This window comes from Oxyura jamaicensis, chromosome 1 (genome assembly GCF_011077185.1).
Source record: "Oxyura jamaicensis isolate SHBP4307 breed ruddy duck chromosome 1, BPBGC_Ojam_1.0, whole genome shotgun sequence".
Classification (NCBI taxonomy): Eukaryota; Metazoa; Chordata; class Aves; order Anseriformes; family Anatidae; genus Oxyura; species Oxyura jamaicensis.
Genome location: NC_048893.1, coordinates 188,470,625 through 188,497,529, shown reverse-complemented (window position 1 = coordinate 188,497,529; position 26,905 = coordinate 188,470,625). Strand labels below are relative to the sequence as shown.

Below are 26,905 nucleotides of genomic sequence, written 5' to 3'. Positions count from 1 at the left end.
CTTGAGTGCCCTGAGCTATGGCAAAACAGCACAGCATGAAGTTTGCAAAGCTCAGTCTATTTTTTTTTATTTTTTTTTAATCCAAGAGAAAATTAAGGACTTGAGCATGAGGTATTGCCATGTCATTCCACTCAAAATCTATGAAAGCAAGGCAATTATGACCATTCTGAATCTGTGCAACCTCTCATTTTGGGAAAAAAATAAAATAAAATAAAATAAAATAAAATAAAATAAAGGGGGGGGGTACCTAGCAAAATGCATCACATACTGAGCTTTGTTTAATTGCATCACTACTCCCAGAAACTTTTGGAAAGTACTTATAAAATGAGTGTCTCAGAAGAAAATATCTCTAAACTGATGTTCTCAAATTAATTCCCATGCCTGCAGCCCAACATTTACCCCAGGTCCTCTGCACCTTACTATCAACATTTTTTCTTTTATTTACAACTTAATTTTCAATACACAATTTTTCTCATAATAACTGGCAGACAAAGGATTTCCTTTACAGATATTGCCTTTTAATTGTCTCTACACGTGACTTTAAGACAGAGACAGTCACTCTCCTGAGTGGCACTGCTGATTCAATGCATGACTCACCTCTAGATGCACACGGTACAAAACATAGAAATAATGCAAGGATGAACTCAAGTCAGCACAGCTCAATGGTACAAAAGCTTTTAAAATCTGAGTTGCTTCCTAAACCAGCTGCTAAAACTTGCTTCCAGAAAGCTCCACTCCCTGCCACCTCTCCTGGGAGCAAGCCACAGGTGTAAAAAACTGCTCCGGATAAGAAAGTGAGGTTTTTTTTGTAAATTGCTATTAGGAAAACTATGAGTTAGCACAGATATGCACCCTACCAGAAACCTCCTTCCTCTTCAGAGTGATCTACAGCAGATTCTGGGGGAGCAGAAGAGTGACAAAGAGCTGGGACTCTGCCCCAGGGCAGGAGAAGACACCTGAGAGGGATGGCTCAGGGAAGGAAGGAGCATGGCGCAAGCTTCATTCAAAAGAGGCTCGCATGCCAAAAGGTAGCTCAGAACCAACACCTCTGTACTCTTCAGACAATGTTTCCTTTTTGTACTTACAAGTTAGGGTTCTTTTAAGGACGGATTCTGAAAAATAAACTCCTCTTGGTTTTAAGCAGGTTGAATCACATCAGCTCATACAAAATGAAAAGCACTAGTTTGCTTCGCTTGGGGGAACATGTTTCCAGGGAGAAATGCAGCAGAAACCTGTTTACTGGTGCCAAAGAGCAGTGCCAAAGAGAAGATGGAAAAAATACTGCTGATCAAAGTGCTCTAATTTGAAGAGAGACCAGAATTCAACACGCAGTTACCACAGGAGCCATTCTGGCTCTGTTCCAGTGTAGGCTGCAAAACAAAGGTGGACCTTCTCTAGCCATATCCACAGCTTCTGAATTGCCTATGTGCCACTTGTAAGCAGAACTTAGCTGTCTCAGTGTCCACTGTGATTTAAATTGACCATTCCTGGGCACTTAGTCTTTAAATCCTCGAAAATCAATAATTTTTTCACGTGGACAGCAATATTTCCAGGGCACCCAAGCATCAGCTTTAAATGTAAGAACAAAGTAAAAGTACTTTGGTGGTAAAGCTGGAATCTGGCTTTGCACCAAAAAGTTTTCCCATAATTCAAGGATACATAATAAGGCAAACGCCATCCAAGTCTTTGTGGAGGTCTGATCTAGAAGACCCCATCTAACTCACCTGGGATGCATTGAACTCAACATAAGGCCCACTAGTTAGGTAACTCTCTTCTAAAGCATTGAGGGAAGAGGCAGTGTAGGAGGACAAATAATTATTTAAATGACTGAAAAGCATTAAAACTGGCATAAGTGATACTTGGTACCATTTACAGCTCTGGTTCCCTTGAGAGCAGGGTGAGAGATAAGAAGAAACACAGAAGAAAGCAGCATTTCCAAACAGGGAGGCAGGATAAATAAAGTAGCAGTATGAACCCTGCAGCTAGAGTCTTTCAGAAAACATAGTGAAAGCTATTCCCCAGCAAATGGCTTAATAACTATTATTGTTATGATAATATAGCTGGAGTGGATTAGATATGGGCATTTTGTAAAATTCCTCACCTTTTTGATTTAAATTGTACCATGCAAGTCCACAAAACAAAGTTTTCTGAATGGCAATGTCATGATTTGATACAACTTCATAGGCAAAGCTTATAAATAATTTAGGAAAATACTCACTCTGCTGGGGAATACCACTTAGCCCTGTTTGGAAAGCATAAGTGAGCTTTCCAGAGTACACAGTACTTGAGCTGGTTCTCTCTGAACAAATAACCTCTCCCTTTGCACACATATACACACGACCTTCCAAATTAACATTCTTACCTTGTCTTTACTTTCAGAGCCAGAATCCTCAAGTTTGGTCCGAATGACAAAGGGAGTAGATAATCTCAGGAGGACTCGTTCAAATGTGGCACAGATCTTAGGAGAAACTATGTCGAAGCAGTCTTGGAATTTCAGAGTTTTATGAGAGTCACATCTGAGCTGCTTCCTTAGACCTTCTCCAAGCTGAAGAATAAGCATGTTTGGATCAAACATCAGATGAAAGGGGAATGCTCTGCAGAAGGTGCTGATACTAATCCTCAAGTCTAATGGGGACTGAGAAGTTCCTGGTGGAAGTGTTTTTGTGATATTTGCATTTTCATGTTCTTTGATAAGGAAAGTCAAACAGCTGCAATTACCTGGGTTCGTCCCCTCTGAACACAGTTTATCATTAGTGACCTGTTCTACTTCCACTTCCAAGCGGTAAATCTTCTTTGCTGCTGCTTTTATCATTCCCATCATTGCAAACCCCACAATTTGATGTGGGTGAAAGTAATGAAGCATGAGATTGCCATCAGGGAGCTCTTTGCATAGGAAAGAAGGGGATTCCAGGGTAGCCTGTCTTCCAAATGAAGTTCTAATGTGCTCCAGCAAAGCATCAAAGCCATTGAAGAAGTCTTGAAGGGTCCCACCTACTGCTCGAAGAACTCTTTCATTCTCATCAAAGCAGACATTGAAGAATTCCTCCCCAAATTTTTCTTGCATTTCCTCCAACTTCAAACCTATAGGAAAATGAGATACTCATGTCAACAGCATAATATTGCTACCATGTCACATCTTCCTTTTGCTGTCTTTTTGCCCAGTATTTTTACAAGTCATTAAAAATGGCTTTTCCACTTGATATTTGCCTACTCTATTTTTTGTGGTGGCTAAGAATAACCCTTGGATGCCCGAAACACATTGCTTCATTCTAGCAGCCATTTTTTACCTGCCATTTTAATTCCTTGTGGTTTCAGCTCCCAGCTAGCTATATGTGAGGTATATGACAGCTTTTACCTGTCTCCTCTTCCCTGATGAAAACCAGAAAGTAGTATAATTTCCCTAATTTTTGCATGTCACATGCAGTCTATTGTCTGAATGTACCCAACCAAGGGTGTATAGCTGCCATTGCTGACTTAGATATGGACAAGGCTTCTGCTTTTACAGCCTTTCTTCACTGCCTCTGAAAGAGATCTAGCTCTTACCAGCTTGAAAAATAAGCTGCTGGGACTCAGGCCTTTGGTTTTCAATCAAAAGTGCGAAGTCAGGCCTTTGGCTTTCAATAAGTAAAGCTGTACAATTCATTCACACTTTACTAGCTGCTTTTTGTTGGTTTTGTTGTTGTTTTCTGCAGGCAAAATACTTTTCTCATTATAGGTACTGGGTGCTGGCAGAAGATACAAAGGAATAATTACTTCTTTTTTGTTGCCTAAAAATGAGAGCAAAGCCTTTCTATTTTAGGCATCTAAATTCATCCATCTTCCAAAAAATCCCTGCCCCTTAGAGCTTCCTAAATTGCTATTAGATGGGACAGACCTTTGATAGCTCTAAATGTCACTTCAAGTCTCCATCAGAGAAATTCAAAAGGTTTTGATTTACAGTTGTGATAAGGCTGGTGTTGCACAAGGAAGGGGGAAATATCTGTAATTGAAGTCTCTGGATCTAAATGTGTATCAAATGCTACTCCAGTTTGTTATTTACATTTTTAAAGATAAACTAGAAAAAAATATATTTTTGAGATGGTTATTAAACATTTTCTTCAATCTTATTTTAGAAATGATATTCTCTGTTAAGTCTCATCTAATATAATCCCTATATCAAATAGCAGAGTTACAAAATTCATCAGGTATGTTTGTGTTGTACTAAGCTGTGATAGAAGAAAAAGAAGTATGAATCAACTGCGTGTGAATTACAAATATTCAACTAGAGATAAATAACACAGTTACTCCAGAGTATTGAAATCTATTTTTCAATGTAGTGAACAAGTCAAACACCTTAAAATAAATCTTGAATTCTAACAGAAATGAAGAGCAATTATTTATCTCCTAAGGGCACAGTAGGACTTTTATTTTAATATGTATTCAGCATGCTTTATAACGTCGATAAGATCCCAGTGGATCACCAAACTTATCACCTTTCAGATTGCTTGTCGACTTTGCAATTTGGAAGAACAGTGTAATGAGTGACTTTCTTGCCCAAGAGGTATAACAGGGGGACAGAAGAAGTCGTTCATCTGTTGTTTGCAGACAATAACCTTTGATCACCTCAAGGCAGTGTCTGAACTTCCTATATACATAGGCATAGTTATAACGATGAATATTTGCAAGGGATTTGAGCGTTCCATGGCTTTGCAAACAATCTGCAATGACAGTTTTGTTTGGACCTTCAAAATAATTGATAGCAGACTAAAATTCATAAAATTACATATATAAATAGGACAACATGACAGCATGACAAAGCATATTTTATAAAGAAGTAATAGCAATAATTTGGGAAAGTTCATCTGAATGCCATTACTCATAATCAAATTTGGTCACTAAACTAAGTTATTACAATAATATTCCCAGGATCTTTTATGACCACAGATGGTCAAATCGGCAGCTAAGCCAAAAGAAAGTACCTCTGGTACACAATGGCCCCCTAATATCCTGACTCAGAGGACAGCGTGCCAACTTCTGACTCATTATCACTACGTCTGCATAACAGTATTGTAATATCTTCCTTAAAAATGCTCACATAACCCAATTTTAACCCATACCAATAACATTGTCATCACTAATAATAACAAGGAATTTAGAAATAACATTAATAACAAGGAATATAGAAATGATCATGTTCATACGTATACACAAATATATATACATACTGTTAAATCTTACTGTTCTATAGAGTGAAATGAATAGTTTTAGAAGTATGTGTGTAAAAGTGAGCCACCACAAGACTTTAGCAGGGGCACCCAAGGCTGTAAGATTGCTGAGGCCCTGAAAGTATGGGAACATACCTATGCAACGTGTCAGATCAATAGTGTAGGTGGAGCTGTCTTTCAAGGATAACATTACAATAAAACGGTAAATTGCCCTGGCACCACTGACGGAAAATAGGGTATGCAGAACTGATCACTTGATACCCTGGAGTTCACTGCTAGACATGTAAACCTTGTCTTTCTATCACTGAAGGGAGTTGTATCCTAGTATTTGGCCTAAGATTTTTTTGATTGTCTTAGACTGGTCTTGTTGTCTGCCCTGGAGGACTGGCTGTTCATTCTGAACGTAACATACTGACTCCAAGCAACACGAATTATCCTATGTCAATGACCTGGCTCGAGGACGTGCCACTACTTTTAAAAACATTTTAGCTCTGAATTCAGTTACACACAGTACCAGCAGAAAATTAGATTAGCTCAGAATAGAAAAATGGCTATGCCCAAGCCAGACGAAACTGCTGGTCTGTCTTAGCCAGGAATTCTATCTCTAATAATAGACACAATGAAACACTGAGAAGATTAAACAAAAGTCAAACCACCTTCTAAAAAAAAAAAAAAAAAAAAAAAAAAAAAGCTTCTCACTATTGGGGAAGTTTCTTCCTAAGCCTCTCCAATTGGAGGTAAATTTTTGCCTGAAGCATAATGATTTTTTTTAAATCAAAGCCTGTATTTAAATTCCTATTGTACAAGAAAACACAAACTTTTTTTTTTTTTCCATGTTTGCTCTTGGTTTCAGTGCTGTGCTTGTATGAAGTTGCACTAAATACTTTATCTGTATTTTCAGTGAAGCAATCCTAACTCTCCTATTGGAACAAATGATAAATAGAAGCACAGACATACCTTACATAAAACATTAACTCTAGATATCTTTCATCATAACTTTTTACTTGGTACAATAAAAAAAATCCCAATCTTTTGGCTATCTTCTGTGTAGTTTCCCCCTCAGCCCTTTCTCTGTACTTACTGGATAGGCTTAGCTACAAGAAACGATAGAAATGATCATTACAAAGAGAGAAAATGTCAGAGTACACCAGGCAGCTGCTCAAAAATATTGTCCAGCAGTGCCTGGTATCAGACATTACAGAAAAAAAAAAAAAAAAAAAAAAAAAAAAGTGAAGTCTGCTAGTCTGCTGGAAGATCATGAACAAACATGTTTTTGAGGAAGCTTCTGCCTTACTGTTAAGGTAAATATTTGTCTTAGTGAAAAGGAGGGATCTACTAGGTCAGGAAATAATTTTATCTGTTATAGAAGATCCCACTTTTTAAGAAAAATCCACAGAATTCATTGTCTCTACAGTGCATGCTTTACTATGCTTGGAGACTTCCATAAGCTAATTGCGATCTTTAAAAATTAAATCATTAAAAAATGAATCATACATTCAGTATGATTTCCATTTCCAACATATTCAGTATTTCCTGTTTTTTTTAATTATTATTATTATTATAAGACAAATAAAATTTTCAAAATAATCTTCTTTAAAACCTTCAAGTTATCCATCTGCATGATGGTCCCCATCAACACAGATAGGGCTTCCTAATGGGTGCAAGCCTGCAAAAGCCAAGCAAAAGAAAATTAAGTCTCTTTTATTTTCACCAAGACATTTAACAGTAGTGATACAAAATAAACCAAAATTCATCCCAACTCTCTCTTCTGTTTCCCAGCTGAAGCCATTTGGTCTTATGTTGAGCTTCTGCTATTTATCAGCCTTCTACTGGTGTACTCAATGAAATTCTAAGAATTCTTTAGTCTAATTTACTTTCTTCTTTGAAAGTGATCTACTGTGTTCCTACCACTTAAACCACTTCTACAAGAGGACAAATCATATTCTGAACTTTAATATTTTTTTTTCCATAGCTGTTTCTTTTTTGTTGCTTTTTCTCAAAACTCCATTTTTTACTCTAGCCCGTAGTGGAGAGAAATTAAATATACACTTTTTAGAAGGAAATTAAAAGCCAAAGCAACTTTAGAATGAAGGCACTGCTATGGACCCCTGTTACAAACTATTTTTAGACCCATGATAAAAGTTCTAAAAGTCTGTTATTATCCTTTGAAAATGTGTCTCAAAGATGGTTTATTAGACAATCTTTAAGGTCCCTTCCAATCCAAACCGTTCTATGATTCTATGGCTCTATGACACTTAGAGAAAAGATCTTATAGTTGTGACCCAGATCAAAAATGACCAAAGTCTTTAAGCATAGGATCAAAGCAGAAACTAAGTATTCCACTGAACTGGAGCAAAAATAGATGACTTCATCCCAGAGTATCATGCTAGTAAAAGGCCCATCTTCATTTTCTTTTCAGTAGTTCCTGTAAACTGTGAACTCACAACAAGGAACTGATGCCAAGGAATTAATGTAGTATATCTAAGCAATTTGTACATTACTGTCTGGAGAAATTAGATAGAAATCTGTTCCCATAAAGGAAATCACAAATCTTAGTCTCTTCAGAAACAAATAGAAGATGAATGATGTGATAAAAATGTCAAAGTAATTAATTCCATTGCAGTCCACGCAGAAGCAGTTACAAGCCATCCAACTATTCCTTAAGGTAAATCATGAAGACAATGGTTGTGAAGTGCACAGCATCTGAAAACTTTGGCATAGAAAAATACCCTTTTTCTGGGATACCCATTAAGAATATATAAATGCCAAATATTAAGGGGATAGAACAATTCAAAGTGCAAGTCCAGAACTCATACTGTGAACAAAAGCAGAATTCACCACCTTCAATTATAGGAAAAAAACAAAACAAAACAAAACAAAAAACAAACAAACAAACAAACAAAAACTCTTTCATGTTTTTGGGTTAGCAGATTTTTGGCATGAATATAATCTTTTCTTTAAAGAGTCATTTGGACAGAAAGCCAGGTGGCAGTTTAGGATTCCAAGGCATGATTTAAAGACATTGGGGAAAGCAACGTTTATTTTCTCAATAAAAAAGTCTTTGATGTGTACAGGCTAATTCTGAAGGTACATTAGATGGATCATTTGGCTTGTAAGTGAGCCTAGTACCAGTATGTAATTACTGTAGAAAGGGCTTTGATCTTACTTGATTATCATGATGAATTTATATCATTCTAGGAAGCCAGACAGTATTTTTCATACTACCATTTTATTGTTTTTATATAAACACAATAGCATCATCTTATGCCTTTAGATATGCCTTTGACACAACAGTAAAATTTGTACTACACTTCTTTTACAACACCATACAGAGCCCACATACCTTACATTTCATAAAATAAAAATGAGAATTATCATGAAAAAGTATTCTTCACACTTATAATACATGCTTAATCCAATTTTTAATGAGGCGTTTTCTTTCTTTGTTAAAGTCAGGTTCTTCTCTAATAAATTATGGTTAGAAATATCGTTATAATTACCACCTCTCGGTGACATCCCAATCACCTGTACCTAGGCTATGCCTAAAAGATTTTGCTCCAAACTACTGACACAAGAAGCTCCCCTGAGCTAAAAAGAACAGGCAATGCTTTTTTGTTTGTTTGTTTTGTGTTGTTTTGTTTTGTTTTTTCCCCCACCATCCAGCACTTTCAGCAGCAGCCAATTCTGCAGGCAAAAGCAAACTGTCTGAAGCAAGACAAGCATCATTTCATACCCCCCATCGCGAACTGGAAACTTCACTACTTCGATTTGCACACAGGATATCTAAAGAAAATTGCAGTCCGTATGTGGATGATTCCTAAAAGTAAGGCAGAACCATTTTGTTTCATGTTAACTCTAGAGATCAAATAGCAATAAAAAAAAGGAGTTAAATTTGCTTTTGCATTAAATATGTATGTCACTGAATCCACATAGGGAGCAGAACTTCATTTCTTGGAAAGAATAAAATTGCCATTAAATCTAAAAACATTTCCTGTGAAATGCAAAATTATCTTTCATAGTTATTCACATAGATAATGGGATCAATTCAGCTGATTAAATATATAAATCCAGTGCTACTTGAGACTTCATAAGGCATCCAAGACATTTACAAAAGGACTGATAGATAATTACATCTGCCAGGATATAGAACTTAAATAAGACCAACACATTTCTGATGGCTTGACAGAGGCCACACTAGGTACCCCACAGCAGTTAAAATAATGGCAAAATCCTACAGTTAGTCAATGAGTCATGCCCAAAATGTCCTCTACTTTATAAATAGACTTCTACAAGATGCTAATGCATATCATATCTTGAAACTGCTCACTACCTACTGGTAGTTCATCTGCTTTGTAACAATAAATAGTTCTGGTTTGAGAGTGGGAAGTCTAAGGCCATTTGATATAAATATTTGTTCTTTCCTAATTTAGATGTATTCATCTCAGTTTTAAAATCACATAAATTATGTGATTTTTATTTAGACTACTTTTCTACTGACAGTGTAGTGTGATATCTGCTAAATAATAGGAACCCTGTGTGTATAGCTTAGACCCCCCCAAGGATGGAGTTCCAAGTATTATTAAAATCCATTAGTGTTGCCAGTCCTCTGGGACATGTAACGTTTCCATTTACACCATTTGTAAACCAAACACTTTAATTATAAATAAGGCTGTGTATCCTAAATTAGTTGCATTCTAATGACTATCTGCATTTCTTAGTTGAAAGGAAAGTGATACTAATTTATGTACCTTAAATATATAAGCATTTACAGTTTTCAGGCACCTGCTGAGCAGTCAGTGTGCCAAACCTTTCCCCACCTTGCAATCCCAGACAGGAGCACAGACTGGGAGAAGAATTCATTGAGAGCAGCCCTGCAGAGAAGGACTTGGGGGTTCTGGTGGACGAAAGGCTCAGCATGAGGCAGCAGCATGCACTTGCAGCCCAAAAGGCCGACACCATCCTGGGCTGCATCAACAGAGGAGTGGCCAGCAAGTGGAGGGAGGTGACTGTCCCCCCTCTGCTCTGCCCCTGTGAGGCCCCACCTGAAGTGCTGCATCAAGGTCTGAGCCCCCAGCACAAGAAAGACATGGGGCTGTTAGAGTGAGTCCAGAGGAGGGCCATGAAGATGATCAGAGGGCTGGAGCACCTCTCCTATGAAGAAAGGCCGAGAGAGCTGGGGCTGTTCAACCTGGAGAAGAGAGGCTCCGGGGAGACCTTGTTGCGGCCTTTCAGGGGGCCTTAAAGGGGGCTTATAAAAAAGATGGAGAGCAACTCTGCTTGGGCAGACTAATGACAGGAATGGTTTAAAATTAAAAGAGGGGAGATTTAGATTACATGTTAGAAAGAAATTCTTCACTGAGGGTGGTAAGGCACTGGAACAGGTTGCCCAGAGAAGCTGTAGATGCCCCATTCCTGGAAGTGTTCAAGGCCACATTGGAAGGGGCTTTGAGCAACCTGGTCTGATGGTGGGTGACCCTGTCAATGGCAGGGGGGGTGGAATGAGATGATTTTTAAGGTCCTTTCCAACCCAAATCATTGTGATTCTATGATTCTATTATCTTTTCCAGTTACATCATCTGGTCTAATCTCACTGTAGGCTGAGATCTGCCCAGGCATCTCCTTTTCAATGTATTTCTTTTCTCCTCAAATGTATCATTTCTCAGCAATGACAAACCATTATTGTTAAATAGTTACCAGAAAGATCTAAAATTTATTTCTTTGTAACAAGAAAATATGGGTAAAAGCTGAAACTTTCTTAGCTTCAGATACAAAGATCTTCAATTTTGACAAATTGAACAAAAGAACAAAAGACTTGTATAGAATTATGTCCTGTGCACTAAGGAACAAACCTTCCAGATGAATTTAGGGATGAAGTGATTCACTCTTTACAAAGCTGCCTACAGCACTATCTTCTTTGGTGGTGACATGCAAATTTCGCCCAGAGCAAGAGCTCTCTAAACCCCTGCACTAACAACAGATTCCACCTCTTCATCAGTGTCTTGGGGCTGAATGATTTATCTCTCTGATGGGACAGGGCTCTGGGGTGAGATTTCACATACATCACTGGGACATCTGTGAATCCTTGCCTCCACAGCATGTCATCCTCCGAATGGAAGATGCCCAAAAAGATATTCACTTAGAAATGACAGAGGAGCCAAGTCCTCACACCATTCTCACAAGCAAAATCAAGAGGATGAGCATTATTATTTACCTATAAGTTAAAAATGTCTAACAGGAAAAAATGTTGCTATACATTTAAGTCTACGTGTGGAGATGACTTAGCTGTCATTGATTTATTTTGTGCATTTTTTAAGGAAAATTAGGCTATTGTTCTAAGATTTTAGAAGCTAAATTTTTTATAATAGATAAAAAAGAATTGTTTTGCATAAATTAATATATTGAACAAAAGAAAAGGAAGACAATGTTTTTCTGTATCTTAACCAATAGAAATGTGGATAGGTGCAATTATTTCTCCAGGCCTCCTTGTCGAAACAACTATCTGATACAAGTGCATTTTTAACTTCAGGCTGTGTGCCCAAGGTGTTGCAAAAGTGTTAATTATGCAGTATATATAGCACAGTGCTGCAGTACATACAATGTAGATACTGTACTCTAATACACAAATAGACTTTCAAGACAACATTTCTTCCATGTCATTAAGGACAAGACTTTGCACAAAATAGCAATTTTTTATGGATATTTATGCATTTAGGTTACTTTCTATCAGCTTTAATATCAAAAGTTATGACAGATTATACAGTTCCTGCAAAGAGCCTCCAAAGGAAATACTGGTGGTATTTAAAGGAAAACAGGTAAGTCCCTCCATGAAACTCCCTCTCGCTTTGTGAAGGCTTGAAATAAGAGCGTAGTTCATGTCCATAAAGACTGGATTAATTGTGTGCAGTGTTTGCAAAGAGTGCTTCAGGGATGTGAGGAGAAGGCTGTTGTATCTAGTTTGTGCAATTGGGATGTTTAATAATATTGTGATATACCAGAAATACACAATGGGGATGAAAAATGAAAATAATAATAATAATAATAATAATAATAATAATAATGGGTATTTCTCTCTTGCTTCACAAAGCTCTGTAACACATACCTGCTTAGAATATCTGTCCAACAGATAAGCAGAAGACAGGTCAGGAAGAATTTATACCACAACAAAAATTCCCTACATAAATTCTTAAGTAGGAATTATACAGACTAACTACTAAAAACACTTTAATCCTTATTTTTCTGTATACAAAGTTTAAATCTGCAACTCCATGGAAGTCCTCTGCTGTACTCTGACTAGCTACAATAAGTCCAAATGCATGCTGTAATCTCACTTGAAATAAAATTATTTTAAATTATGAGGATAAAAGCAGTCCCAAACAAGATTTGGCCATCATTGCTCAAAATGCTGAATGTACAAATGGTATGAAAACATCTTTGCTTTGAGAATGTTAAAATCTAACCAGCACTGACATATGGCTTAAAGGATTAAAGAGAAATTGTTATCTCCAATATACAGATGGGAAATTGAGGCACAGAAATAATAAAAACTTGCCTAAGGTCAAACAAGAAATCTCTTTGGATACACTCTTTCTCTCTAACGTACCTCAGTGTAAATTTATAGTCACTTAATATAGAAATGCAGTAGTCATCCAGATAATATACTTCATCATAGGAATCTTTTTCTTATCATTATTTCTGAAGTAAGTTCAGACTAACAACACAAATCTGCTTGGAACAGAGTATAGCTAGCCTGTTAAGGCATTATCTGAGTCAACAGGATAAAACATACCAGCATTTATTCTTTGAAATATTCTATTTCAAACTAGAAACTTTATAATGGCCCCCTTTAGAGACTAGGATTTCTCTTCTCTTTTTGCCCAGCTTCCAATATACTGATATTTGTTTTTCCCTTGGATGATATGCTTATGGAGGACACTGAAAAAAATACACATGCACCAATTAATTAAAGCAGAGCTTGCAATAAAGCTGTCCAGACTATTTTGAAAAGCCTACAGAATTAAATATTCCAGCCACAGAAGCTGTCACCACAAAGGAAAGCTGTGTCGTTGATCTGATATCAAACATGGTTTACAGTATTAGAGCATGATGGACTTGATTCCCTTAATTACAGCGGATTAAAGCAGGAAGACTTCTATTGATGCCTATAGACTTGTAGCAGGAATAACTTACCAAGGAGACAAGAAGAATCAGGCCCATCCACTGCAGGAAGATAGTGTCACACTTTAGTGATGACTTGACAGGAGAAAAATTCCAGTATTAATGCATGATAAACCACACACATCACGCTGAGTGTACAGCATGCAGTCAGTACTGTGCTGTGAGCAGTGTAAGCACCAGGACCATGGTGCAAAGCATCTGCTCCCAGTCTTCCAGGCTTACTAATGACTTCAGCCTTCACTGTCTTCTGATGAATAAGGAATGCTAAATGACTATTTCAGAGGCAGTTAGGTCGGGAGAGGTGATTCATGTTGACATTATCTAAGGCAAGAGATCATGAGGTTGCTGCCAAGCACCTTTAAGAAAACACTTCCTTGCAGCCCTAGACAGCAAATCCCTGTTACTACTTATATAAATAAATCAAAAGCCAGATTTGGTTCAAAAGATTCACTAGCTGCTGCCACAGGCAGATTCATTCTTGTCTCCAGTCTCAGGAATGCCAGTTGCTCCAGTGTCACATCTATGTGGTTATGTTCTTCTTACATAGAAAAATCTCTTACTAATCCTTATTCAACCAGAAAAATAACTGTGCACGTGAGAATTACACATCCTCCATTAACTATTTATTGTTGTGATAGGAGCTAACAATTAAAATGAGGAAGCTGGTTTTACTGCTCATTCCCTTATGCTCTTGTCCCATATAAGGGAGAAGGAAAGAAGTATTGCTTTTAAATTATGTTAGTGCTTTGCTCACAGAGATTTTTATTTTTTTTTAGTATGAACTCAGATTTAGTCTTTAAAATGTGAGGTTTTCCAAGAGTAAATCTATATGAACTTATTTTCAACAAAATCAATTTTAATAATTCTCCAAGACAGTAATGCCTAGTTGCTACTCCTTCACTGTGATTCCAACAGTCTGTTCTGTCCCTGACACGCATAGACTGTGAGGAAACCACTGAAAAACCAGGCTGAACATCACTCAGCCATGCTAAGGGACCACAGCTAACATATTGATTTTAAAGCACTCTGAAGACAAAAACATATTCATAACTATTTTTAGAACGCTATTTTTTTTCACGGTGATGTGAGTACTGAAGATATAATTTGATGAGTTTTATCTATAACATTAATACATAAATGGTGTTTCAGAAAGTCATTATTTTGCATTAGTCCTGCCTTATCACTCATAACACTTGTTTCTGAGAGTTAGCATTCAATTATTAAAAAATGCAAAAAAAAAAAAAAAAAAAAAAAAAAAAAGAATCTATAACCAATACCGTATATATTTACAATTTAATGTGTTCTTAATTCCCTCAGTGACCCAAAAGTGGAAAGTGCCAAGCACAGCCTCTTCCCATGGCTTTGATCAGCAGCAAAAAGCACTCAGAACCTCCCTGACAGTGCTTAGCATCTTGAAGGATAAGGCACTTGACAAAGGAAAAAGCACTTTGACCAACAGGAAAGCAGAGTCATCTCTCAACTAGAATATGTTAGGTGTTTCACAGAGTGTACCAAGTCTGATTAACAGTTAAAGATAGAAAAGATAGACATGCAAATCATATACAAATACAAAATCCAGAAGGACTTTTTTTGTCAGTAGTACATGGTGGTCCAGATTTTCTGTGAGCAGAATATGACTTACAGTATTCACCTGACAATGAACGTATATCACAGCTGTAATTATCATACAAGCTCAGACTTCAGTCCTGTGCCTCACTGAAGAAAGACTCTCCAGCTGCACAATGCCATAAAAATTCTGCAGGTTTATCCTGTATTTACCAGGTCAGAGGAAACCTACAATAAACCAAAATGCCATCCTTTGTACCTTCCACCCTAATTTCAGCAGCTTGCTGAGGCCTCGAATGAAAAAGCAAATAGAGTTTAGACATTATAAGAAGTACAGTGCCAAGTGTTCTGAGTGCTATATAAAATCTCAGAAACAAAACTCAGTACTCAACTAACAAAAACATCATCATGGTATCACCAGCTGCTTCCTGTTAGCTGTGTGCTGGGCCACAATCAGAAAGTTTTCAAGCTGGGAGACATCCCAGAAGTTGCCAAGTCATTCAGACCATGTTGCTCAAGGCTTCACCCAGTTGTGGTTAAAAACTTCCAAGGGCAGAGACTGCACAATCTCTCTGGGCAAACTATGCCACTCACTGATTGTCATCATGGAGAAGAATACTCAGTCTGACCATCTCCTGTTTTTATTTAGGCCATTGTCTCTCACTCTGAACCACTGTGAAGACCCTGGCTGTTTCCCTCACAACCTTGTAGGCTCCAGAGGTTTCAAACACCATCTCTGCTCCAGGCTGATAAAGCCCAGCTCCCCCAGCCTCTTCTCACAGGGCAGGTGCTCCATGTTCCACCATCTCAAGGGCCTCAGCTGAACTCCCTCAGTTTATTAACTTATCCATGTTTATGGGCTCCCAGTATTGGATTTTGTAATGCAGATGTGGTCTAACATGTTCTGAGTAGAGGGGGGCAAGCACTCATCTCAGTCTGTATCTCTGCCCCTGTTCATGCAGCCTAGGCTGCCATTGGCCGTCATTGCTGCCAGGACTCACTGCTGGACTTACTATCAGGACTCACTTGCTGCCCATCAGGACCCCCAGGGCCTTGTTTGCAGAGAAGGATCAACAACTCTCCATTTCAGACTCCAATGAAAGCAGTAGATGACAAATGACACTAGACAGCAGTGGCCACAGACAGCTACAACAGCTCAGCCACTGTGCTGCAAATGTGTGAGTTACTTGACCTCCAGACTAAGCCCAAACACATATAATGCTGATAAACTCACATCAGCCAACAACAGGACCAAGACTGGTATTACTTTCTTGCTAGTAGATGCCATGATTGTTTATAAATCATATATAAGACCACTTCATGTCTTAAAACATAATGAAAATTTTATTGTCAATTGCTGCAGTCCTGGAAGTAGCGCTGTGTAACATCGGCTTTTCTACTCTGCAAATGACTATCACAAATAAAACAGGAATTTCTGCTTTCAAACAATTAACTTTAAAAGCAGTTACTAGTTTTCCTCCTTACGGATCCCTGTAAAATATAGATAAATGCCTAATGTTTAAAGCTTGATCTGTAAAGTTTACTCTAAAACAAGGAAGATGATCAGTTTCATAGAACAGTTAAAACAACCCCAATACAGTCAAAATTTAAGTTCTCAGTGTTGAGCTCTGCATCTTTTTCATCTTTTTGTGTGTGTATGTGTGTGCGTGTGTGTGTCTTTCCTGGTAGATTTGTATCAGCAACACAGGTCTGACTGAATACTAGTAAAATTTAGTAACAACTAGTGAAGAAGAGTTATTTGCATATATAATAAGTGGAAGCAAATAGCCAACCATTTAGTTTTGACACCACAATTTGAAAGTACAAGTACTTGTTTCATTAGTTCCTGTATACAGCTCACCAGCACTGCTAAATGAAGCCTTGACACCTGACTGGAGCTATCAGCACAAAACAGGTGGCTTCCTGTAACACCACAGAGAGAAGCTCAGGCTCTCCAGGTAATTTTCAAGAGTTAGCTGTGTCTTGTTGGTGCATCCTAGTAAGACAGTTGCATTTCAGTGATGGATGACACCATCTTGACATGCAACATTTCTAAAAGTTTCTTGCAGCAAGCATTCTTCAGTGTGAATGTCAGTTTCCAAAACGTTTCATGTCATCCTACTCTGTGTTTCTCAGGACTTCTACGCATCAGGTCCATAGACCCTAAGAGCATCTGTTGTTCTGTAGAATCTTAGAACACTTTTTGAAATAATTCCAAGACCCAGGCCTGGACAGATGCAAATTCACTTCAGCTCAAACCCTGTGAAACCTCCCTAATCGCTGACATCAACCCAAGTTGATGCATCTCCACTGAATGCACCTCCACTTAAAAACCAGTCTCTATTGTCTCAAAGGTAGAAAATATGTGTTAAAAAGGAGACACGAGATATCAGTGCAATGATATGTAGCTGCCTACATCCTAAATTTCCTTTGTTAGAACTAAAATGCCTTGGTTCACTGCTGGTAATAACATGGTCACTATACCTTTCAGCTGAAGGTAACAAATTCCCTTGAAAAAATACATACCAAGTACATTAGCTGTACACTGAAGAATTCCTGAGACATCTTCAGCTTCTTCATTGCCAGAACAGTCCGTATAGGAGCATCTGTTTGATATATTGTGAAAATTCTTCTCTGCATCCCTGTAACTACAGTAAAAAATAAAGAAGTTATGGCATCTCCTTATGCAAGCGCAAGATAGAAAAATACCTTTCAGAAGTGGTAGTAAACAATGCCTCTAGCCTCCCTTGTCTCTTCCCTCTTATCCCTTCCATCACCCCTTCCACACATATTCCCACACTGATGACACATTAGTAACCTGGGTACCAGTAGCATTATACTAGAATCTGAAACATTATCTGCAATGAGAATAAATGCATTAAAAAAAAATACCAAATGTTTCAGGCATGAGGTAAGGGTATCAGACATATCTGTCTTACTTCATTCCCACTTGGATGCTGTAACAAAGTTTTACAGTAAATTCCAAGTAGGATGTTTATGAGGCAATGGAGAGTATCTATTAAGCAGAAATCTTCTGTGCTACATTATGTTAGCACTGCAAGTACAAAACCTAGCTTTCTCTGTGGATTATCTTCTGAAGAGGTGAAATCTGTTATAGCTAGTTAAAGAAAAATTAAAAAATAATAATAATAATACCACCAGTGATGAAAGGTACAGAGTTGTGCTCAGACTAAGAAGAAAGCACCTGACATCTAAATTATTCTATTTGATTTAGCTTTGCCACATTGGTATTCCTTAATTCAACAGAAAGAGAAAAGAAGCTCAGTCTATGTTTAATACAAAGCTTTATGCAGGTGATAACGAGGATGGAGAAGGAAATACAAGTGAAGAAAGTGTTACAACAGAGTGATAATGCACTTGGAAAAATGTATAATTGATTTAGCTCAATGCACAAAGATTTTTAATGAGTATTTATTAACAGTTTTGTTATGCTTTCATACTTTGTTTATACTTCATAAATAATGAATAGCAGTTTTAAGGACTGGATTCCTCATCTGATTAAGTTCTGAAAAAACCCAGTGCCTGTTTTGCCAGCACCCATGGAAAAGGATAGAAAGGATTCAGACTGCACATCTGGTTACTCCAACAACAAACTGGTTTTCCATGTGCAGAAAGGTTAAAGGTTGCTGGTTCACACTGCAGTGACCACTCACCACTCAATTGCCCCTGGTGACAGGAGGCCATGCTGCAGGAAACAAACCTTTATCTTGCTTCAGAGGGACACCACATCCTGTCCCACTGCCTGAGCTCAAAGCCACAGCCCAAAGCCACAGCCAGGCCAGGTGGCCAGGCCTCCACAGCCAATAAATACCACAGGCTTCCTGGAATGGTACCACGGCCATACCTCACCTCTTCTCTTGACCGAGACAGGAGATTTAAGGAACATTTCATAGAATCATAGAACGGCTTGGGTTGGAAGGGGCCTTAAAGATCATCTCATTCCAACCCCCCTATCATGGGCAGGTACACCTACCACCAGACCAGGTTGCCCAAAGCCCCATCCAGCCTGGCCTTGAACACTTCCAGGGATGGGGCATCCACAGCTTCTCTGGGCAACCTGTTCCAGTGCCTCACCACCCTGATTTCATTCTCAGATGGTTCCAGGTGGTTCCAGCTGACGCCAGCCAGCCCCATCTGGCTCCAGCCACTCCACCCAGTTCAGTAGCCCTGCTGCAGGGCATGGCTGGACACAGCAGCAATGCTGGTGGTGCCTCTGAGAGTATGTGTTTAATAAAGGGCAAAAAAACACATGGAGGTATGAAGGATGAGGCAAAAAAGTGTGAGGAAACAACTGCATGAACAGCATGGGCAGCAAAGAAAGAGAGGAAGAAGGTGCTCCAGGCACCAGCACCAGTGTGTGGCTGCATACACTGCAGCCAGGGGAGGACCCCACACTGGTGCAGATATGCCCTGAACAAACTGCAGCCATGGGCAGCTCATCCTGGAGCAGAGCAAAAAGGTGTGGAAAAGGGAGCAACTGAGAGGTGCTATTGTGGACTGACATTCCCTTCCACCACACAGAGGGAGGAAGAAAAGGAGCTGAGGATGAAGGAGTGAAGTTGAGCCTGTGAAGGAGGGGCTGGGGGAAAGGTGGTTTAGTTTTGTCTTTGTTTCTCACCATCCTACTCTATTTTCTCTCTCAATAAATTAAATTAATTTCCCCCAAAATCAGTCTGTTTTGCCCATGACAGTAACTGGTAAAGAATTTTGCTGTCTTTATCTTAACCCAGAAGCTTTTTTCATCTTATTTCCCCCTCACTGTCTTGTTGAGGAGAGAGAGTTAGAGAGCAGCAGGGTGAGGCCTGCAGCTGGTGAAAGTCAGCCCACCACAGTACGTATCAGCAGTATAAATCTCCAGACAGGACAATATACAACTTCTAGAGCCAATTTTGGCTTTCACTGACTGAGTTTTACTTGAACTTCCATTGGCATTCAAAAACTTGAATCAAAATGTACCATAAGTTACAGGAATTACAGGTTTCCGGAGCGTCCCACTTTAAAACTTTGCCCATTAAAATATGGATATGTAAACCACATGTGGCCATAAATTAGAGGCTGCATTGTTTTTGCACATATGCTTTTTGCAAGGCACTGTCTCACCCACTGAAATCTCCTAACATGAGACTTCAAACAATTTTATTTTTTTTTTTAGCATCTGAACAAATTAGCAGCCAAAAGGCTTCTCTCTTTGCCTGTCCTGTGGTGGACATCATAATTATCTGCCAAGATTGGCTCCCTCACTGCCCTCAGGTGCCAGCCAAATGTGCTAACATTGCAAATGTCATCTATCAAGTTAGGGCACCCTTTGAATTTTAACCAAACATTGAGAAACGTGCAAGGACAATTTCCTCCAGTGCATTGAGCTTCAAAACAATGTCATAAATTCTGAAAAGACCCTGAGTGCAGCCTGAAAAAAAAATCACTTACATCTGTGTAATTAAATTCAGAGGATAGCATTCTTAATTTGTCACATGGCACCACCATTTAAGGGCTATAGACATGCAGCCATTGTATTCTGTTAGAAACATGAGCTGTCTGTGACAATAAAATACTTGTGCAGGTAAGAAAAAGCTTGAAAGGAGATTATTTTAGTCACTGGGAGAATGTCTCAGGTTTTCATGATGACAATTTCTATCATTTTCCTTTTACTTCTCAGTCATCTCTTAATTTTCTTATTGAACTCTCAGGAGGTGGTTTTCTGCCCTGCTTCTGCAAAAAAAAAATAAAAAAAAAAAAAATGCAAGTATGGTATGCAACCATACGCGTGTATATAACAAGAAATTATGTAGGACTTAGCAAGACTGGGGCCTCAGGTCATAGTATAAATACATTTTCCAGAAGTCTCATGTCGTTCTACAAAAAGAAAATTGGAGTAGATCCTATACTTTCATAAAAAGATTCCTTAATTCTCCTTATATAGGAAATGTCACTGTTAGAGGAGCAGTCATGCTGTGATGGGATGAATGAAAGCAGGACTGAACAGCAGTTTATCACTAACATCTCTAATGTGTACTGCTACTCCAGAGCTTCCCTAAGAATTTGTGAGAAAAATTAAAAAGCTTGTCAGTCAAGGCTGTAGCTTTGAAAGCATAAGGAAAACACTCCACGCACCTTTCACTACCTCACATTAACACTTACCCGATAACTTGATGCTCAAAATACTGCAGTGTCCTTTGAAGAGTTTGCTGAATAGTCTGAGGCTATGGAAGAATAAAAAAAAAAAAAAAAAAAAAAAAAAAAAGTAAGATTATGGAAGTATAGCACAGTTTAATTAACAAATCTTCTAATACACTATTTTTCCCCAGTTTTACTCCTCAAAATCATCTACCTGTAAGGTGCCAATCAGCCAATCATGGCAATAGATAGGAAATATTACTCATTCCTTGTATCTTACTTCACCGTTTAAATAAGAATGAATTTTACAATAAGACATATAATTTATACTGCTAACAAGACTATTTGTGCATAACAAAGCCACTTCACTAATAGCTCTCCCAAACTATCACCTACCAATTATCTCATTACTTTAAAATAATTAATTTAAAATAGTCTGCAAAAAAAATGCTATTATTTTGTGCTGAAAGTATATCCAGGAAAAGCCATTTGGGTTTTTAAACTTTGTATGCTCACTAGAGCATTTTGCATTAAAGAAGATTATGAAGACATAATTTATTTTGGCTTGCTTTCCTGACAAGTTGGAACTCCCAAGTTATCTTTTAAATCATCAGGAAGCTCAAGTTCATCAAAAGAAAATCATGACATGCTTCAAGCATTTATATGCTGTTCCACTTTAACAGGTGTTCACCAAGCAATGTATGTGCATATCTGTGTTTATTTTCATTATTAATACCACTACAGTATTCACCAAAATACATATGTTTATATGTGTTCATTTTCCTTACTACTACTGCTACTACTACTAATACTGCTGCTACTGCCAGTGCTGCTGTTCCTATATATATATATATATATATATATATATATATATATATTGAATTAATACCTGAGAGATCTTTGGGTAAATCAAGCAAATGTAAAATCCAAGTTATTCTCTTTGGAATGTTCCAAGTCACTTACAGAATCATGTAATCATAGAATATCCAGAGTTGGAAGGGACGCGCAAGGATCATCAAGTCCAAATCCTGGGTCTCCAAAGAGCCACCCAAAAAATCAGACCATGTGTCTGAGAGCATTGTCTTGAGAGCACTTCTTGAACTCCAGCAGCTCAGTGCCGTGACCACTGCCCTGGGGAGCCTGTCCCAGTGCCCGACCACCCTCTCAGTGAAGAACCTTTTTCTGATATCCAGCCTGAACCACCCCTGTCACAGGTTCAAGACATTATGACAAAACATCATTCTTTCAAAATGGCCAGCTTGTACCAAATCTGAAGTTTTTCACCTGTACATTCTGTTCTGGTGACAGAGATCAGACAAAGGTACCCAACTTGGATTTAAATATCCTTTAAGTATCCTTCCTTCTGTCTCAAAGGCACACAGGGATATTCTGATCAGACTCAGCAGAAGCACCAGACACTCCAATTTTATAAACATTTAGTATTTCTCTACCTTTTGAAAAAGAAATCTAATCATTTTGGAAAGTAATGGTTGAAGTGTCCCTTAATTTGAGCTCTTTCATTCTTGAAAAACCACAATTTGAGGCGATTTCATTCAAACCAACATCAGCTTTGAAAGTCTCAGATTTTGCTCTCTGCTGTGCAGATTCAGCACTTCAAGACCTGACCATCTTCCTAATGTTGCTCATGAGTTTGCAGAAAGAGATATTTGTTTTGATGATGACAGGAATGATAAAGACTATAGCAGGTTTGTGCAACTGTAGAAAAAAAATTAATAATACCATATTATATGAACTTGTCTCCCCTTTTGAATTCAAATGTGTAGAAATGTATGCACGTGCAAAACTAAGCTCAAAATACATGTAAACCTTGAAATAGTTTTTGTGGGTTTGTTTTTTATTATTATAGTTATTTGGTAATACTTTATAAGATAATTACTTCACATCTCTGCAGGAGCTAGGTTTCCTGTGCTAAAGGGCATTAAAAGTTATGTGTTCTTTTGCAAAACACAGTGGAAGTGTCATATGAATGAAACCTCCACATACCAAAAATTCATCTCTCCTTAGTTGCATGGGAGGTGTTGAAGTCCTTAGGCCTCATGGACTACAAACATATTTCATGGCATGTTCTCTCAGAAACTCAAAAGCTTTCCTGTGCTCAGTAGGCACAAAAATCCATTCTTCACATATAGAAAAGATATATTTTCCCACTCTAGCAACCAGGCAAAGTAAAAAGGCTTTAAATAAAGAGGTCTATACAGCTGCCATCTCCTATTTCCATGCTGCATTTCCCTCAGCCCCACTCCTACACACAGAACTTAAGTACTCCACCAGGACCTCCTCTGACATGAAACGTGGAACGCTGGAAATTTTTGATTGTTAAATTAGATCTCCTTTCTGGATTCTCCAAAGTGCTTTTACGGTGAGTGTATGGAAGGCAGCAATGCTTGGTCCCATAGTGGAGAGGAATAAAAATAGCCTTTTTCTGTTCTCAAGAACTTTTGCAACTTGATGACACTTAAGCAGTCCTCTGGGGATTGTCTTTCCCCTTCTCATTCTTGATGTACAGATGTTGCACTTCTTAGCCAGGGAAAAACCCTTTGGAATACCTCAAGATTAGACCATATAAGCAACCTCCAAGTCCTGAGCTTATTTCATCAATCACCTCCCTTCTCCCACAGTGCTGAAAGAAATAAGAGCTCACGTACTACTTACTGTCCTCTGTAAGATAAATCATCTGCCTAAGTATTGTCAGAGAACTTTATACAATCCCATACACTCATACACCTTTTTACTGGCATATCCTTCCAAATATTAGAAATTAATTAAAAGTAAGTACAAATATTAGGAAAATATTAAAGCAAAAAGTAGGATTTCAGATTAAAACACTGGTCATAAACAGAGCTCTGTGCATTGTGCTCATAGTTAATATGAAACCAACCTGAGTCACAAAGTCTTTCTCCATTTCTGACAAGAATGGCATGTCACTGTGCATGGTTAAAAAGCCACTGTGCTCACCTTCCCGGTTTATTGTAATCAATGGTGAATGTACCTTTGCTATAGCTGTAATTCTGTCACTATGACCCTCTTGCCATGATTAAATAACAGGGAGAAAAGAAAAATGATAACCTGCCTACAGCTGCCTACACAAGCAGTTTGGTGTTCTACTTCTTCCGCTACTGACTATGTATTGCCTAGGAGAGAGAGAGTGGGTAGGAAAACATTTCCATCTCTTTTCTGCATCCAACAGCAAGACTTGATGAAGACAAAATAACTAAACCTTCTTCTAGTAGCATAATACACATCATCTCTCAAAGAAGTATAGCTTCTGCTGTTAGGGAAGATAAAAGACAGCTTATAATAATGCACTTCCTCTGCTACAATGTAAGTCTGTGCCAGTACCTAGTGGTCATTGTTTACTGAAGCGGTTTTGAAGCTTCAAGACCACTTAAAATTAAATATACATATATATAAATGTAAAGTAGCATTTATTACCTAAAACAGTAAGTTTTGATGATTTATTTTGATTATAATGATTTACTGCTCTTTTACCTGTGTTGCAAAACAGTTACATCAGTTCAGGTTTCTAAGGGCAATCCAAATTTAGACATGACAGTACTGCTATTGTTACATGTAAATTAATCCAAAAATTGCCATACCAAATCATGTCCAAGCTCCATCTGAAATTATAAAATATAAGGCAGAAGGAAATACTGAAAATAATCTGACTGATCTTTTGCATAGCAGAGGCTATAGGACTTCCCTGAATTAACTCTGAATCCAGATAGCAAGGCATGGCTAACCCTAAAACTAATGTGTCAAAAGAAACTGAAAAAAAAATAAAAAAAAAAAAAAATCACAGAATCACAGGTTCATATACATTTGAAGGAACCTTTGAAAGTCTCATAGTTCAATGTCCTGCTCAGAATAATATCTGTTAGAACTGGTTGCTCAGATACTTCTCCAGATGAGTTTTAAGTGCCTTCAACAATGGAGATCCAAACCCATACCATTGTTTGACCACTCTCATAACATTTTTTAAATTTTAATATTGATCTGCAACTTCCCATCTTCCATTTTTCCTGCCTCTCATTCTTTCACTGTACATTCCTGAGAAAAGTTCAGTTCAGTCTTCCCTGCATCCCATGATCAGGTAGCTGTAGACTGCAAGACAGCTCAAGGATATCTCTTCTTAAAAGCTGAAAAAAATGCAGCTTCCCCAGCCATTCTTCAGATGTCACTAGCTCAATGGCCTAACCATCATGGTAGTCCTTTGCTGGCCCCATTATCAAGCCCTGAAAAAAATGCAGAGCTAGTTGGTTGATGATTTTACTTTGTGCCACTGACTGCCACCTATTGAGCCCAAAGATCTTGTCACTTCTCCACCCACCTTATCATCCATTTATGAAGTCCATATCTCACCAGTTTGGCTCTAAGGAGACCATAGGACACCATGCCAAAGACCTTACTAGAGGTAAGGTAAACAACATCCCCTCATCAGTTGAGCCAGTCATCTCATTACAGAAGTCAATCAGGTTGATCAGGCACAATTCATCCTTGTTAAAAGGCATAAAAGCACATAAAAGGTTTTAAAGGGTGTAAAGGGGTAAAATTTGGTCTGGCTGTTCCCAGTCACCATCCTGTCCTTTGTTGTTGTTGTTGTTGTTGTTACTGCTGCTGTTGTTCTTCGAAAAGTTTTCTAAAATGATTTGCTCTTTCACTGTCCCAAGCACTAGGGTTAGGCCAATTTGTCCATAGTTTGCTGGATCCTCCTTATCCTTCTTAGTGCTGGGTGTGATGTTAGCCTTTTTCCAGTCGTCAGCTACCTCCCCTGATTGCCATGACTGGGAGGCTTTCCTATCTCCATCCCTGCATGCTCAGGCAATGCCTCTGTAGTCTTCCAGGACAGCCCATCCCTGCTTCCAGCTTCTGTAGACATTTTTTTTGCATTTGAGCTCTGTCCTGAGGTATGTCTTGACCCATGCTGGCCTTCTTCCATGCTTGTTTGACTTTCTGCATACCATAATCAGCCATTCTGAAGCTTTGAGGAGGGTGTAAAAGGGTCCTGAAAGATCAAACAACTTCCTGTGTCCCTCCACCCTCCATGCTAGGTGCCTGTTGGATCCAGCCAAGATCTATGAACAAGCCAAAATCTGCTCTCCTGATGTATGAGATTGTGATTCCACTTACTCCTCTTTCCTACTTCTCTCTGTGTTTTGAGCTCCAGCATCTCATAATCACTGTAGCCAGGACTCCCATCAACCTTTATACTCAACTAGTTCTTCATTGCTTTTGAACAATAGCTCCAGCAGAGCATCCTCCCTTCCCGCCCCCCCCCCCTCCCCTTCAGCTCCAAAGATCTCCTGCATCTCTATTGCCCTTCGAGTTGATATTGGATTGGCTGAAGTTCCCCATGAGTATTAAGGCCTGTAATTTTGAGGCTTCTGAAGACTTCCTCTACTTTCACTTCTTGACCAGCCAATGTGTAGCAGACATGTACCAACACACAACCTCTGTTAAACCATCCTCTGCTCCTGACCACAAGCTCTGGGCCAGCTTGCCCCATCAAAAGACAATTGTCTGCACATTCTGGTCACTCCTTTGCACAGAGCATTGCTCATGCTCCTCACCTTTCCAGCCTGTCTGTTATGAACATCCTGTATCCATTCCCTGCAGCACTCTTGTCCTGAAAGCCATCTCACACAAGGATGTGTGTGCTAACATATGAGGTCCAAGCTCAGTGTCACCTATTTGTTCCTTGAAATGGGCCCCTGGTCATCTTGCTTTCACAAGGTGTGCCTAAGAACCTCTTCCATCATGTTGTCTCCCAGATACTTTTCACTGTGTCCACCCACCTTCTCTTCGGA

The 26,905-nt window shown here is 38.5% G+C and overlaps 1 protein-coding gene across 2 annotated transcripts in view; it reads right to left on the bottom strand.

The window, feature by feature from the left end:
• Nucleotides 1-26,905, bottom strand: part of GUCY1A2 (guanylate cyclase 1 soluble subunit alpha 2) — a 145,844-nt gene that overhangs the window by 108,330 nt on the left and 10,609 nt on the right. For both annotated transcript variants that reach the window (XR_004751236.1, XM_035327465.1), the window contains exons 2-4: nucleotides 21,105-21,166; nucleotides 17,472-17,593; nucleotides 2,363-3,081 (exon numbers count right to left, since the gene is read on the bottom strand). Coding sequence is in view for 1 of the 2 variants with exons in the window: in XM_035327465.1 (XP_035183356.1) it covers nucleotides 2,363-3,081; nucleotides 17,472-17,593; nucleotides 21,105-21,166 (903 nt within the window). In the remaining variant the exon portion in view is untranslated. The remainder of the gene's footprint in view (nucleotides 1-2,362; nucleotides 3,082-17,471; nucleotides 17,594-21,104; nucleotides 21,167-26,905) is intronic.